This window comes from Taudactylus pleione, unplaced genomic scaffold (assembly GCF_031769625.1).
Source record: "Taudactylus pleione unplaced genomic scaffold, aTauple2 ptg000251l, whole genome shotgun sequence".
Taxonomy (NCBI): Eukaryota; Metazoa; Chordata; class Amphibia; order Anura; family Myobatrachidae; genus Taudactylus; species Taudactylus pleione.
Window position 1 is genome coordinate 4,995,543 of NW_028284653.1, and position 13,307 is coordinate 5,008,849.

Here is a 13,307-nt window from a genome sequence, read left to right on the forward strand (position 1 = left end):
ATTGTTTAAATAGAAATCACAGGGGCTCACACACACGTCATATATATATATATATATATATATATATATATACTGTATATATAAATACTCTGGAGCCAGACATTACACTGACCTGTAGCAGGAAGTAAATATGGACCTGCTGGGCTGCCTTCCTTCCTGATTCCTGAGCTAGGTGACAGGGTGGTGGGAGCAGGAGGGTCAGTGGGCAGAGCTTCGGATGAGTCGGGGGGCGGAGCTTCGGCGGGTCGGAGGTGGGCGGAGCTATGGCCAGCCGATCCGTCCACCGGCCGAGGGGAAGGAATGGGAGGTGGGCAAGGGGTTGTGGAAAAGGATTAACCGGGGGAAGAGTTAGCTGGGCTGGTGGTGACAGGAAAAAAAAAAGTATTTTTTTTCCTGTCTCCACCGCAGCCAGTGTATGTGGGCCTATTTTCAACGGGAGGCCTGGAGCTGTAGCTCCACCCGCCCCATTGTTAATCTGGCCCTGGCTATACATGTAATATGTAAGAAGTAGCCACACTCTGTCAGCAAACAGGAGAGTTTTTCAAAAGCTGTCACAATTTTTATTTTACATTAAGACAACCTTAAACATTTTAATTGATACAAATTATTAAATATAGTCCTCTATCTGAAGTGAATAGGTGAATAAATATAGTATTTGTTTGCTACATGCAAAGTCAGACCATATTTTCCCTGCATGGCACGATCGCTGTGAGTACCCCAGTAAAATTTTTGTGATGTTGTAATCCCAATCTGATATGTATAATAGCGGGGTGATAAAGTGAAACCCACCCGCGGTAAAATGCTTAATCAGACCAGAGTCTCTGTGCTATGCAGTGTAAATTGACAATAGCAACACTGTTGCCAAATATATCTCCTTGAGGTATTCTAACCACAGCTGTAACGATGGATGAATAAGGGCTACAGTGATAGAGCTCCTAATAACTGTGTGGAGAGATATTATGTTCAAGGCTGTTAATGAGTGAGGAGAGAGGAAAATTATACATAGAACATATTAGAGTGTATTAATTAGATACATTGGACTTGGTGATGTGAGGCTTGCATGCAGCTGCTCAGCCATGGAAAGTTGGAAACCCATTCCATTAAGCTCCAGCTGCACAGTTTTTGTGCTTACATTAATGCCAGTGGAAGTTTGGAATTCTTCAGCTATGGAATCAGCAGAGCGTACGCGACTTCTACGCACCATGCGCCTTAGCAGTCGATGACCCTGCTCTGAGATTTTACGTGGTCTTCCGCTTCGTGGCTGAGTTGCTGTTGTTTCTAAAAGTTTCCATTTTCTAATAATGTCACTTACAGTTGACTGTGGAGTATACAGCATGAAATTTCACAAACTATCTTATTGCAAAGATAGCATCCTATCACAGTACCACGCTTAAAGTCACTAAGCTCTTCAGAACGACCCATTTTGTACCACAAATGTTGGCAAATGGAGTCTGCATGGCTAGGTTCTTGATTTTATACACCTGGGGCAACTGGCCTGATTAAAACACCTAAATTCAATAATTAACAGATATGGCCAAATACTTTTGTCCATAAAGTATATATATATATATATATATATATATATATATATATATAGCAGCAAATGTCCAGAACACCAGACAACCAGCACACCAATTTAGATGCAAAATAGGGATTATTTAATCAGATTATAAAAGCCATCAGAAAATTCAGCAGCTAGCAACGTCCGTTCATATAAGCCAAAGTGCAAAAATGCAATAGTGCAAATATAGGGCCTGATTCAGAGCCACTCGCAAGCGGCTCGATGTTACCCCACTGCGCATGCGCTGCATCCGGCGTGCGCATGCACGAGCCCCGTCCAGCGACTGCAGCTCAGTCGCTACGGGGCTTACTGCAAGACGGGGCGGCTGTTGATGGTGAGTGACAGCTCGCCCCATTTTGTAGGCGGGGAGGGGGGATGGCTGCACAAATGCAGGCGTTCCCTTAGGAACGCTTGCCGTTTGTGGGAGGCCCTACTGACATCACTACTGATGTCAGTAGTGGACTTCCTGTTCTATTAGAGCAGGAAGTCCACTCGGCCTTGCGGTAGCCGAGACCCTACCACAGGGTCTCGTTGCAAGACCGATGGTCGCGACTATCGCAATGGCCTCCTGCCCACTCGCACAAGCTGTGGGAGGTCTCCCACAGCTTTGCGAGCGGACAAAGAAAATAAAAACATGCCCACAGACCCTGCGAGCTGCATGCGGTAGCGAGCGCGTCTGAATCAGGGCCATAGTTCCATCATAGTACTCATCGTGTACATTGAACCCTCGTTGCAGCATCAATATGTGCGTCAAAAATCCACTGCATTTTTTAGAGTGATTTAAAAATGGTGAGTGCTGAGTTTTCTGATTTTATTTATTTAAGCAATGTGGTCACAAGCCACTTTGCACCCCAGGCCTGGGAATGGCGAGTGCAGGTTTGCACCCCAAATCTGGGAGTGGCGAGCGCAGTGGATTTTTGACTTTGTTTATTTGGTTATTTTTTTAACCTTTTTGTGATCACACCTTTCTCATGCACCCCTGTGCAAGCTCATTTATATTAACCTGTGCTAGCTGCCTTTTTGGTAGTATGATAGAAGCTATGTTTGGTGACTGTCTTACCTTTAAAAGCTGTAAGTTAGTTGGCAGGTGAGCTTTAAACCAGTTAACATGTATTCAGTTTAAACTCTGTGATAGCAGCTACCAGGTTTCCATAAGTATGACGGATAGTGCAGGACCTGCAGAGAAATTGGGTACCGTGATGTGGGCTGCAGGCTTAAATGCATTGATCAATCCATGAACTAAAACCGCATTATTTATGTATTATTGTGAGTGATTTAAAAATGGTGAGTGCTGAAATTTCTGGTTTTATTTATTTAAGCAATGTGGTCACAAGCCACTTGCACCCCAGGCCTGGGAATGGCGAGTGCAGGTCTGCACCCCAAATCTGGGAGTGGCGAGTGCAGTGGATTTTTTACTTTGTTTATTTGGTTATTTTTTTAACTTTTTGTGATCACACCTTTCTCATGCACCCCTGTGCAAGCTCATTCATAATAACCTGTGTTAGCTGCCTTTTTGGTAGTATGATAGAAGCTATGTTTGGTATATATAGTGCTAAATGATAGGGGCGCTCCATAAACTCTTGCACATGGTGTGACTAGGCCTGGAGCCGGCCTTAATCACTGCAACCACAAATATTCATGGAGATTTACACATCTACAGTATAGACAACACCGGGAACATGGCACTGGCACTTTGCTACAAGACCCACACATTCGCAGTAGTAGCAGATAAAGGAGGGGGACTGCACGCGGAAGTTGCACACAGATCCCTACCTCTATGAATCTGCCCCTAATAATATTTATTTATTTTATCTTTTTAGTACAATTTGAAAGAAAATCTGGTCAGTAATTAATAAAAATGACAGAATATTTATTTATATTAATATTCCTGTATAGTAATATTCTGGTTTTAATCAAAATAACCTAAACTGTATGTTCATCTCTGTTTCTTTTTCCTTTATGAGAGCTGATAAGTGTTGCAAGTGCCCAGGGAAGCTGTGAAGATGGCTCTTGTTATCCAACTCTTGGAGATCTCTTAGTGGGGCGCAGTAAACAGCTGTCAGCATCATCAACATGTGGACAGAATGAGCCTCAGAGATACTGTATTATCAGCTACCTAGAGGTGAATAGTGTTGTTTTACTAACAGTATACTAACAAGTAGGAACATGTAAATATCACAATAATTATCAATGTTTAATTAAACATAAGGACTATGAACAGTGGAGTAACTAAGGGGGGTCGAGCAGGGTGTGTGCTCTGGACGCCGTAGGACCGGCAGCGTGGGGGGGTGCTGCTGGATACGGTCCGGCCCGCCCTAGTTAGGCAGTGTAGCACCGACCACAGTGTGTGCAGTCAGCGCTACACATTTACACAGGACCGGCGCTAGGCTTCCCTGCGCCAGTCCTGTGCTGAACAGCTGAGCCCCTTCCCTCCCCCTGAGCGCTTACCCAATAGCGCCAGGAGGAGGGTGGGAGGTGGGCTCAGGCTGTGCTAACACACACATCACCACCAGCGCGGTGTGTGTTAACCAGCAGCCAATGAGCGTCAAACGACTCTCATTGGCTGCTGCTGCTACTGCACACACATCACCGCTGAGCAGCAGCAATGTGTGTGTGAATCAGCAGCCAATGAGAGTCAGATAGACTCTCATTGACTGCTGCAGCACCCACTGCAAGAGCTGGGCTGGAGCTCACTTATGACGTCTCTCCCATAATGCTGAGCGCGCCAGCCCCGGATGACTGACGTGCGGCGGGAGCAGTGACCGGAGCTGGAGTGTGGATTCAGGTAAGTGTATTTTTTTTTTTTTTGTAACTTGTGTGTCTGCACTACGGGGGGGCGGGGCGGGGGCTACTACTACTGGGGACACCATTCCTGGGGGGGAGCTACTACTACTGGGGAAACCATTACTGGGGGGAAGATACTACTACTGGAGACACCATTACTGGGGGGTAGCTACTACTACTGGGGGCTCCATTTCTGGGGCGGAGCTACTACCAGGGTCACCATTACTGGGGGGAGCTACTACTACTGGGGGCACCATTACTGGGGTGGAGATACTACTACTGGGGATGCCATTACTGGGGGGGAGCTACTACTACTGGGGACACCATTACTGGGGGGGAGCTACTACTGGGGGCACCATTACTGGGGGGGGCTACTACTGGGGGCACCATTACTGGGGGGGCTACTACTGGGGCACTGCATCGGGTGGGGGAACCTCTACTGGGGACTACTACTGGGGGGGAAACTACTACTGGGGGCACTATATCAGGGGCTTACTACTAGGGGACCACTACTGGGGGCACTAAATAGGGAGGACCACTACAGGGGGCCCTGTATAGGGGCACTGGATAGGGGGGGATCACTGCTGGGGGCCTGCATAAGGGGGACCACTACTGGGGGCACTGAATAAGGGGAAGTAATGAGGGGCTGCATAAGGGGGACCACTACTGGGGGTACTGTATAAGGGGCACTACTATGGGCCTGTATAAGAGGGACCACAACTGGGGACATTGCATACTGGGGGTACTGTATAAGGGGCACTACTGGGGTTAAGGTGCATATGGAAAGGAATGTTCAGAGTGATGATAAAGGGGTGTATCATGTTGACACACCCCATTTTTAAGTGACCACGCCCATTAGTAGAAGGGGGGGCTCCATTTTTACATTTGCCCTGGGCTCCAAATACCCTAGTTACGCCACTGACTATGAATGCTGAGTATATTTGCATCACACTACTAGGTACAGTGTAAAAGGTACATTATGGGATCATAAAAGTGCACAATATGAGTATTCTAATATACTAGGATTTACAGGGTTTTAAAGTAGGTGGGGAAAAATATAATGTAAAATACTAGGATTTACAGGGTTTTAAAGTAGGGGGGAAAAATATAATGGAATAAAGGTGTGAAGGTTATTAATTAACACTTAGGGCCATATTCAATTAGAGGCGAAAAGTCAGAGATGTCCTAATATGGGAGATCACTATGGGTACCCCCTTAAAGCCCTGCTAAAGGTATTTAGGGTTTTTAAACAGTGTCAGCAGGTGCTTTAATGCGTCTTTAAAAAAGTGGTGAAGAATAGCATTAGGCAACATTTTTTTCTAAAATAACTAGTCCCATCAAATTTGGGTTACATGAAAATGGGTGCAAGCATATTTTAAAGTCCCTAAAGTGGAGTTACAAATCTTCAAAAATCCACCTGCCACTACCAACCGCATTCTAAAAAAACACCTGCCGCATACTTGGGGACCCCCCCTAAGTCTATTTCACTAGTTTTTAAGTTTGTCCCCCAACTTTTTTTTTCACCCCAAAATGAAAGTACATTTTTTGGGGTATCCTGTTGAAGTTTTTGAAAAATTTTTACACATAAATACTTTGGGGGGCATTGCAAGGGGTGCAGGGTACTTTTTTATTTTTTTGTTTTTTTTGTTTGTACTTTTTTAAAGCACCTGCGAAAAGTCATTTAAATTGAATATGGGGATAAGTGAAAATGGTGAAAATAATGGACTTTTCGCTTCTAATTGAATATGGCCCTTAAAGGCAGACCTGTAACTAGACATTTTGGTGCTCTCTGCGAGAAAGTGCAATGGTGCCCCCCCCCCTCCCATATTGCAAACAGAGAGAGTGCACGTCAGAGGCGCATGGCCGAAAAAAGGACGGGGTCTCATAGGGAAAGGGCGTGGCCACACTATAGTACCCCCAGTTCACATTATGAGACACAGTAGTGCCCCTTATTCACATTACACTACATAGTAGTGTCCCTTATACACATTACGCTACACAGTAATAATGCCTTTTACACATTATGAACACAAAGTAGTAGTGCCTCTTACAGATTATGCCACAGAGTAGTAATGCCAATTACACATTATGCCCACAGTTGTAATACCCATTACATATTATGACCACACAGTAGTAATACCCCTTACACATTATGCCCACAGTAGTAATGCCCCTTACATTATGACCACACAGTAGTAGTGCCTCTTACAGATTATGCCACAGAGTAGTAATGCCAATTACACATTATGCCCACAGTTGTAATACCCATTACATATTATGACCACACAGTAGTAATACCCCTTACGCATTATGCCCACAGTAGTAATGCCCCTTACATTATGACCACACAGTAGTAGTGCCTCTTACAGATTATGCCACAGAGTAGTAATGCCAATTACAAATTATTCCCACAGTAGTAATGCCCATTACACATTGTGACCACACAGTAGTAATGCCCCTTATACATTATGCCCACAGTAGTGATGCTCCTTACACATTATGCCACATAGTACAAATCCCCCCCCCTTACTTACACATTATGCCACACAGAACAGATCCCCCCTGCCCCCTGGGACTCTTTCCAAATAGCAGCACTTAGTTATTTTCATAACAAAGTTTCTCAGCAGGTGGGAGCCGAGGGGGAAGCCGCAGCAGTATCTGTATCTGGCAGTTGCAGGCTTACGGCCCATCACCAGAGGAATAGCAGCAGCGCTGCTGCCGCCGCGGCTCCTTAGCACAGGGGGCTGTGTGACTGGACGAGATGTCATGACATCTCTTCCAGTCCCTCCATTAGACAGTGACACTACTTGAAACAGGGAGGGGGCAGACCACAGGGGTGCCCATTGTAATGTGTATTCGTAGCAGTGCACCCGGCAGATAAAGAGCTTGGCACACCGCTACTATTATACATTGTTGCAGGCATTAGAAGAGTTAGTGGCCGTGATCGTGGGTGGTTGCGGCCGGTTCCGTCCACAGGGCATGTGCGCTCTGTCCGCACCACCCTAGATAGGGCCCTGCTTAAGGGCATATGGTGGTATATGATAAAGAAAAGGTTGATTTTCTTTTAGTCAATGCTTGTGTTGACATAAATTATCTACCCACAAGCATCTGCTACCCAGGGGCTGGTAATTCCTTTGGAATTACCTGGATTTCTGCATAAAAGAGTTATAAAATGTGATTTTATCGTAATCTAAGTCAAGAGAATAGACAAACACAGTCTGCTGATACTAATAAAACACAAAGAATGTTTTTGATGTCTTTATTGAATGCACTGTGTAAACGTTCACAGCGCAGGGTGAAAGAGTATGTTAATCCTTAAGGTGGATACACACCTAAGCGATATATCTGCAGATCGAGTGATCTGCAGATATATCTGCAGATGATGGTCGTTCATACACACTGGTGTGTCTCGCCCCCCTCCCAGCGGCTGCTGCTGTGTGTGTATGGGCGGTCTGCAGACCGCCTGTACACACGCGCCGATGGATACATATGTCACTCTGTAGAAATGTCTGTCTATCGGCTGTGCAGCACAGCAAATGCGATATGTCTGTGAAAGACATCGTTCACAGACATATCGCTGGTACACACTGGCTGACGGGCAACAGATATATTGGCTGATCAATTGATCGGCCAATATATCTGTCAGTGTGTACCCAGCATCAGATGTAATAACTGATTGACCCTCGTTTGGCAACAATAACCTCAACCAAAGTTTCCTTTAGCTGTGTATCAGACGTGCACAATGATCAGGTATCAGTTCACCAATATTCTTGGGATCAGAAAAGAAAGAAAAGCTTCCTGTATTCTTTCATTGATAGACACTGTGGATTATTTCTTTAATGATGTGGAATTTGGGCACTATTCATCTGCAGACAAAGCCTCTGGCAAAACGCACGTCGGCTACACAGCTGGAGGGGACCCACTGCACACTGTAGGATCCCCACACCACGTTCCTGCCTTGGGAGTTTAAGAGACAGGTATCTCGCCTTTATCTATTTTCATTGCTCTCTCATTAGCTGTCACTAACCAGACTCCTTGCGCTGCCATACTGTATGTCAACAGGGACTCTGGGTTATGAGGACACTAACAGCAGAGGCAATCTCTACTATTTCTTAGGTGCCATATGTCAGTGACACTCATTCCTTGTCTGATACTTGTATGACGTGGAACAGCAGCATCTGACTTATAAGTGCACGCTTCTCCTATTGTTCATGACTATTTAGTCAGGATTTTTCCTCCAATTATTGACCAATTGTACTCTATATTATATATAAAATACGTGGTGATCAGCCTTTTAATATGTTCACTGTTTATGTTATGTTTCACGTATTTTGTCTCACTTAACCACGTGAAGACTTTTGCTTCACATATGCACTTTTGTATCTTTTGATATGTTATGTTTGCATAGAAGGTATGTCTCCTTAAACACCATGATTTAAACTGGTTAAACCCCATATCATTAGGAGGGATGTATTCCACCTGAAAGGATTATACTATCTCCTGATAATAAGAATTTTTCTTTTTTCAGGTTATCGCAGTGTTGACCAATATCACCAGTATATATTGTGTATCATTCTTAGAGATTATTAATATTAATATAGGTGACGTCCATTTGTGAACAACATATCTCATTTTTATTTTTTTTTCTACTGTTTTGCACTTTTTCATTATGTATGTGTTTTTCTTGCTTGGCAATAATATTTGTAATAATTAAGTAATAAAAGGTATATTTTATTTATGTGATCCCAAATATACAACCTGAGTGTGTCCCGCTATAGGAGTCCTCTTTCTTCTTTTTTCTTGAAGGTTACAGTGTGTAAGATATCATACAAGGAACAAATATGGGTCACTGAAACATGTGTGGTGTGATATGTACTGCATGAATAGATCCACAGGTTGCTCATCCTGCCAATGTCAGCACCATTTGAGGCAGCCATCTTGGGGGCACTGCATAGGTTACATCTGGCAGAATGTGCAACCTGTAGAAGTATAACATCCAAAGGACAAAAAGAAATGCTGAATACAGAGGCAAAATTCTCAGTATTAATACAAGGGTGAGGAGTAATATAACATCTATGGAAAGATTAATCTAAACTTAAGAGGAAAAGAATGAATAGAGCAAAATTGCACCAAGCCTCATTTGGTGACCCCAACCCAAGGTCTATTTGAGGTGTCACCTTGCTGCATCGTTCGGTATGGCACAGTTGGAGTGGATAAGCAGATTGCAAGGGGAGATCAACCAGGAATGGTTCTGAAGGACTGCAGGCAGCATTGAGGATCCAGGAGCAAGCACAATCCATATGCATGGTGGAAATGTATTGATAGATGAAAACAGTCCTTAATAACAGTAGTTGATGTTTGATGTTTTTTCCTTCTGTTATCCTCCTGTTTAAGTCCTGAATAACTCTGGCTTCAATTCTAAAATTCTAATTACACTTTAAACTAAGCACTTACCATCTAAGCAATCTTGCTAGTGCAGCCTTAGCTATAGCAGCCTAATGTTATCTAATAAGTATGGCTAAAGCCAGGTGACCACACTGATTCCACCCCACCCCTAACACCCTCCTCACATAACAAAAGGTCAGCAAATAAAAAAACAAATGGTGAGAGGACAATCTACAGACACAGATACAGAGTAATTTCCTGACTTGATACAGATTTTAAAGTTAGATAAAATACTCCATGGTTGAGCACAGATGGTTAAATCAAAAGACTGAGGTACTAATTAATACCCCTTTTACACCGGAGCTAAAACCCGGATTATTGCAGGGTTAACCCGGGCAGCTCCATGGTGTAAAAGGGGTGAGGGTTGGATCGCCGGGTCATGTAACACGGCAATCCAATGCAGGTAAATAGCAGGGTTTAACATGGGCGTAGCCCGTGAAACCCTGCTGTGTGTACAGCGCACTCTGGGTCTTGATGACCTGCAGTGCGCCGCAAGCCGGCCGATTGGTCCGGCTTCAGTGGTGCTTGGAGATGACGTCATCTCCAAGTGTCCACTTTCATGCCGGAAAAGCTGGGTCAATGCAGACCCGACTGCGGTGTGAGCGGTGGCTAAATGCCGGGTCTGATCCGGATAGGAACCCTGTTCCTACTCCGGGTCAGACCCAGAATTTTGGTGGAAAAGGGGAATTAGTCACCTGTTCCCAAACGTGGTTATCCTTAACACCTGGACCGTTAGGTTGCCTTGAAGACCAAGTTTGGAAACCTCTGCCTTAGGCAAATCTTAGAAATTTCCATGTTTCTGCTGCAGGCCTATGGATTTTATTCTCATGTATAATTGTAGTCCAATGCATTTTACAAGTCAAAACTCTACTCCACATCTTTCATTCTTCATTCATGTGTTCCATGTTCTATCAACAAGAGTATATGTATGCATTCTGTACACGTTATGAAACCACTCAGGATTGACTGGGAATTTTTTCATAGCAGTCTCTCTCTTATGTGTCCATGTCTTGTCTCCTCCGAAAGCATGAACAAAAATAAAATCATATATGTATTTCTCTTTTTATTCTAGGATGATGAAAAATGTTTTACCTGTGATTCCAGGTATCCATATAATCCGTACTATCATCCCAATAGCCATGAGATTGACAATGTTATTACAGCATTTGATCCAGACTGGAGAAAGAAATGGTGGCAATCAAAAAATGGTAAGGAATTACCCTTATGAATACCAGTACCCATGCAGTAATTGCATTGCGGTGTGTGCTAAGGGGTGTGGTCAAGTCATCTTGGTGGCATGGTTATATCAGTGCCCCAGGCTGTGGGTAACATCATATTTTCTGTTTGCACAATATTATAAAACAAACACAGATTGAATTTACTTTATACCTGCGCTACCACCTTGGATACATTTTTCCTAAGCTGGCCACATGTCACATACAGCCATGCAATTATTGGTCCTCCCTCTTATGCTTCTATCTCTGATGAGAGGAAGGGCAACCATTTAGGAAAAATGTTTAATAGGTGGGAAGGACAGCATTTAGATCATTTTAAGGCCATTTTAAATGATTTTGTATGTTGTACTTATTAAGTCATGTTCCTTTCCAAGCAGCACCCAAAGCATCATGGGAAAAGCAGGATAATTAAGGGACAGTTTCAAACCTCATAGCAATTACAAATGCATAGATGGTGTAATGATTAGCATTATTGCCTCACAGCACTTTGGTCTTGGGTTTGATTCCCACCAAGACCCTAATGGTGTGGAGTTTGTATGTTCTCCCCATGCTTGCATGGGTTTACCCCCACAATCCATAAACATACTGATAGGTTAATTGGCTTCTGACAACAATTAACCTTAGTGTGTCTACATGTGGTAGGGACTATCGATTATAAGCTCCACTGAGACAGGAACTGATTGGCCAAATATTTTCTTTAAATTGCAACATGTGTGCACTATATTAATAACTATTAATACATAAATGTAACTTTTTTTATTTTCTAGGAGTTGATTATGTCAGCATTAGACTGGACCTAGAAACATTATTTCAATTCAGCCATCTTGTAATGACCTTCAAGGTAATGTTCATGTCAAACTCTTAAGAATGGTTAATAAAATAATATAATTCACCAATACGTATATATTTTCAAGACTGGAACAGAAGTAGAAAAATATATTTCAGATACCTTTTATTCCTTGAAGAACAGTATGTCTCCATTCTGCATGTGAAATGCCATTTATGCAACTGGTTTGAGAATGGTATCAATCGTACCTATTAAATTAGAAAAGAGTAGGAAGGTGCATATAGATGTTACTATGAATTTATTTACACAATGTGGTATGTGCATATACTGTAAGAGGGCAGGGTGCTATCCAACTCAAATGGCATTACACTAATAACCACTTTTTAACCTTTCTAACACTGGATGGAATGGAGTCATCTGTGCTGCCTCCTGGTGGTTGTTGCATTAAATCTATTCCAATGATGGTACTGTCTGTGACTGTTGACTAGGGTGCTGACAATCTGAGATATGTAGCAAAATGTGTTATGGGCTGTTTAGAGTCAGTTTTCTCCATATTATGGCAGTCCCATATAGTTTTGTCAATATGAGTCCTGCAACTATGTTAGCTCATCTGTTACCTCCCAGGAGCACCACTGAAATTACCTCTCTCTGCAACTAAAATCATTCTGAGTCCTCCAGCAATAAACATGGGGGCACATGCGTGGTGCAACTCAGGCGTATGCGCAGACAAAAATATATTGGCCGCTTGCATCTGATGTCACAACAGTGTCCACCGCTGAATCGGGACCATAGTGTGAAGTTCTAAAAAAAATTGTACAGTTGTAAAATGAGTGCAGTTCTAAGAACATCCTGGTTTACAACTACAATGGTAGTTATTCACCCAATCAGGGCTCAGCACACTCCTGATGCATATCCTGTGATTGAGGCTGAGCCAATAGAAACACTGCAGCAGGAAAAACAGCCTCTGCTGTATTCTCATTATAGCTTCTGAGCCAGTGTCTTCATATTGCCATTAACCCCTTAGGTGTTGCACAATCAGAATCTGTAAAACCCTCCTCTCACCAAGTCCTCAGACTCTGCCTGCTTATAAGGAAGGAAAATGTAAATTTAATTTAACTGGGCTGCAATGACTGACTGGCAGGCCCCTTTTGTCCCACTGGGCCATAGACAGGGCCAGACTGGGACTAAAAACAGGCCCTGGCATTTAAAGAGCACACAGGCCCACCTTGCGTCAGCATTCGGCTTCTGGCATAGACTCCTCCCCTTAATATTCCTGACCCCTCCCACTCCTTAGTCTATGCTCTTCGTGTTCACTCTATGTCCGGCAGCAAGCAGGGTGCTGGACCTAGAGATAGGGCACTTCTGCGCGCGCGCCCGAAAAGGGGACTTGACCAAAGAAAAGGGGGCATGTTTTTATGACGTGCCCCCTTTTCATCACTCCTGGGGGCGTGCCCAGCACTTACAGACATGCCGGGCAGCCCCCAAGTGCCCGGGA

At 43.7% G+C, this 13,307-nt stretch overlaps 1 protein-coding gene across 2 annotated transcripts in view; it reads left to right on the top strand.

The window, feature by feature from the left end:
- Positions 1-13,307, top strand: part of LAMB4 (laminin subunit beta 4) — a 269,670-nt gene that overhangs the window by 57,924 nt on the left and 198,439 nt on the right. For both annotated transcript variants that reach the window (XM_088480192.1, XM_088480193.1), the window contains 3 exons: positions 3,526-3,683; positions 10,863-10,998; positions 11,793-11,866. In XM_088480192.1, coding sequence (XP_088336318.1) covers positions 3,526-3,683; positions 10,863-10,998; positions 11,793-11,866 — 368 coding nt within the window. The remainder of the gene's footprint in view (positions 1-3,525; positions 3,684-10,862; positions 10,999-11,792; positions 11,867-13,307) is intronic.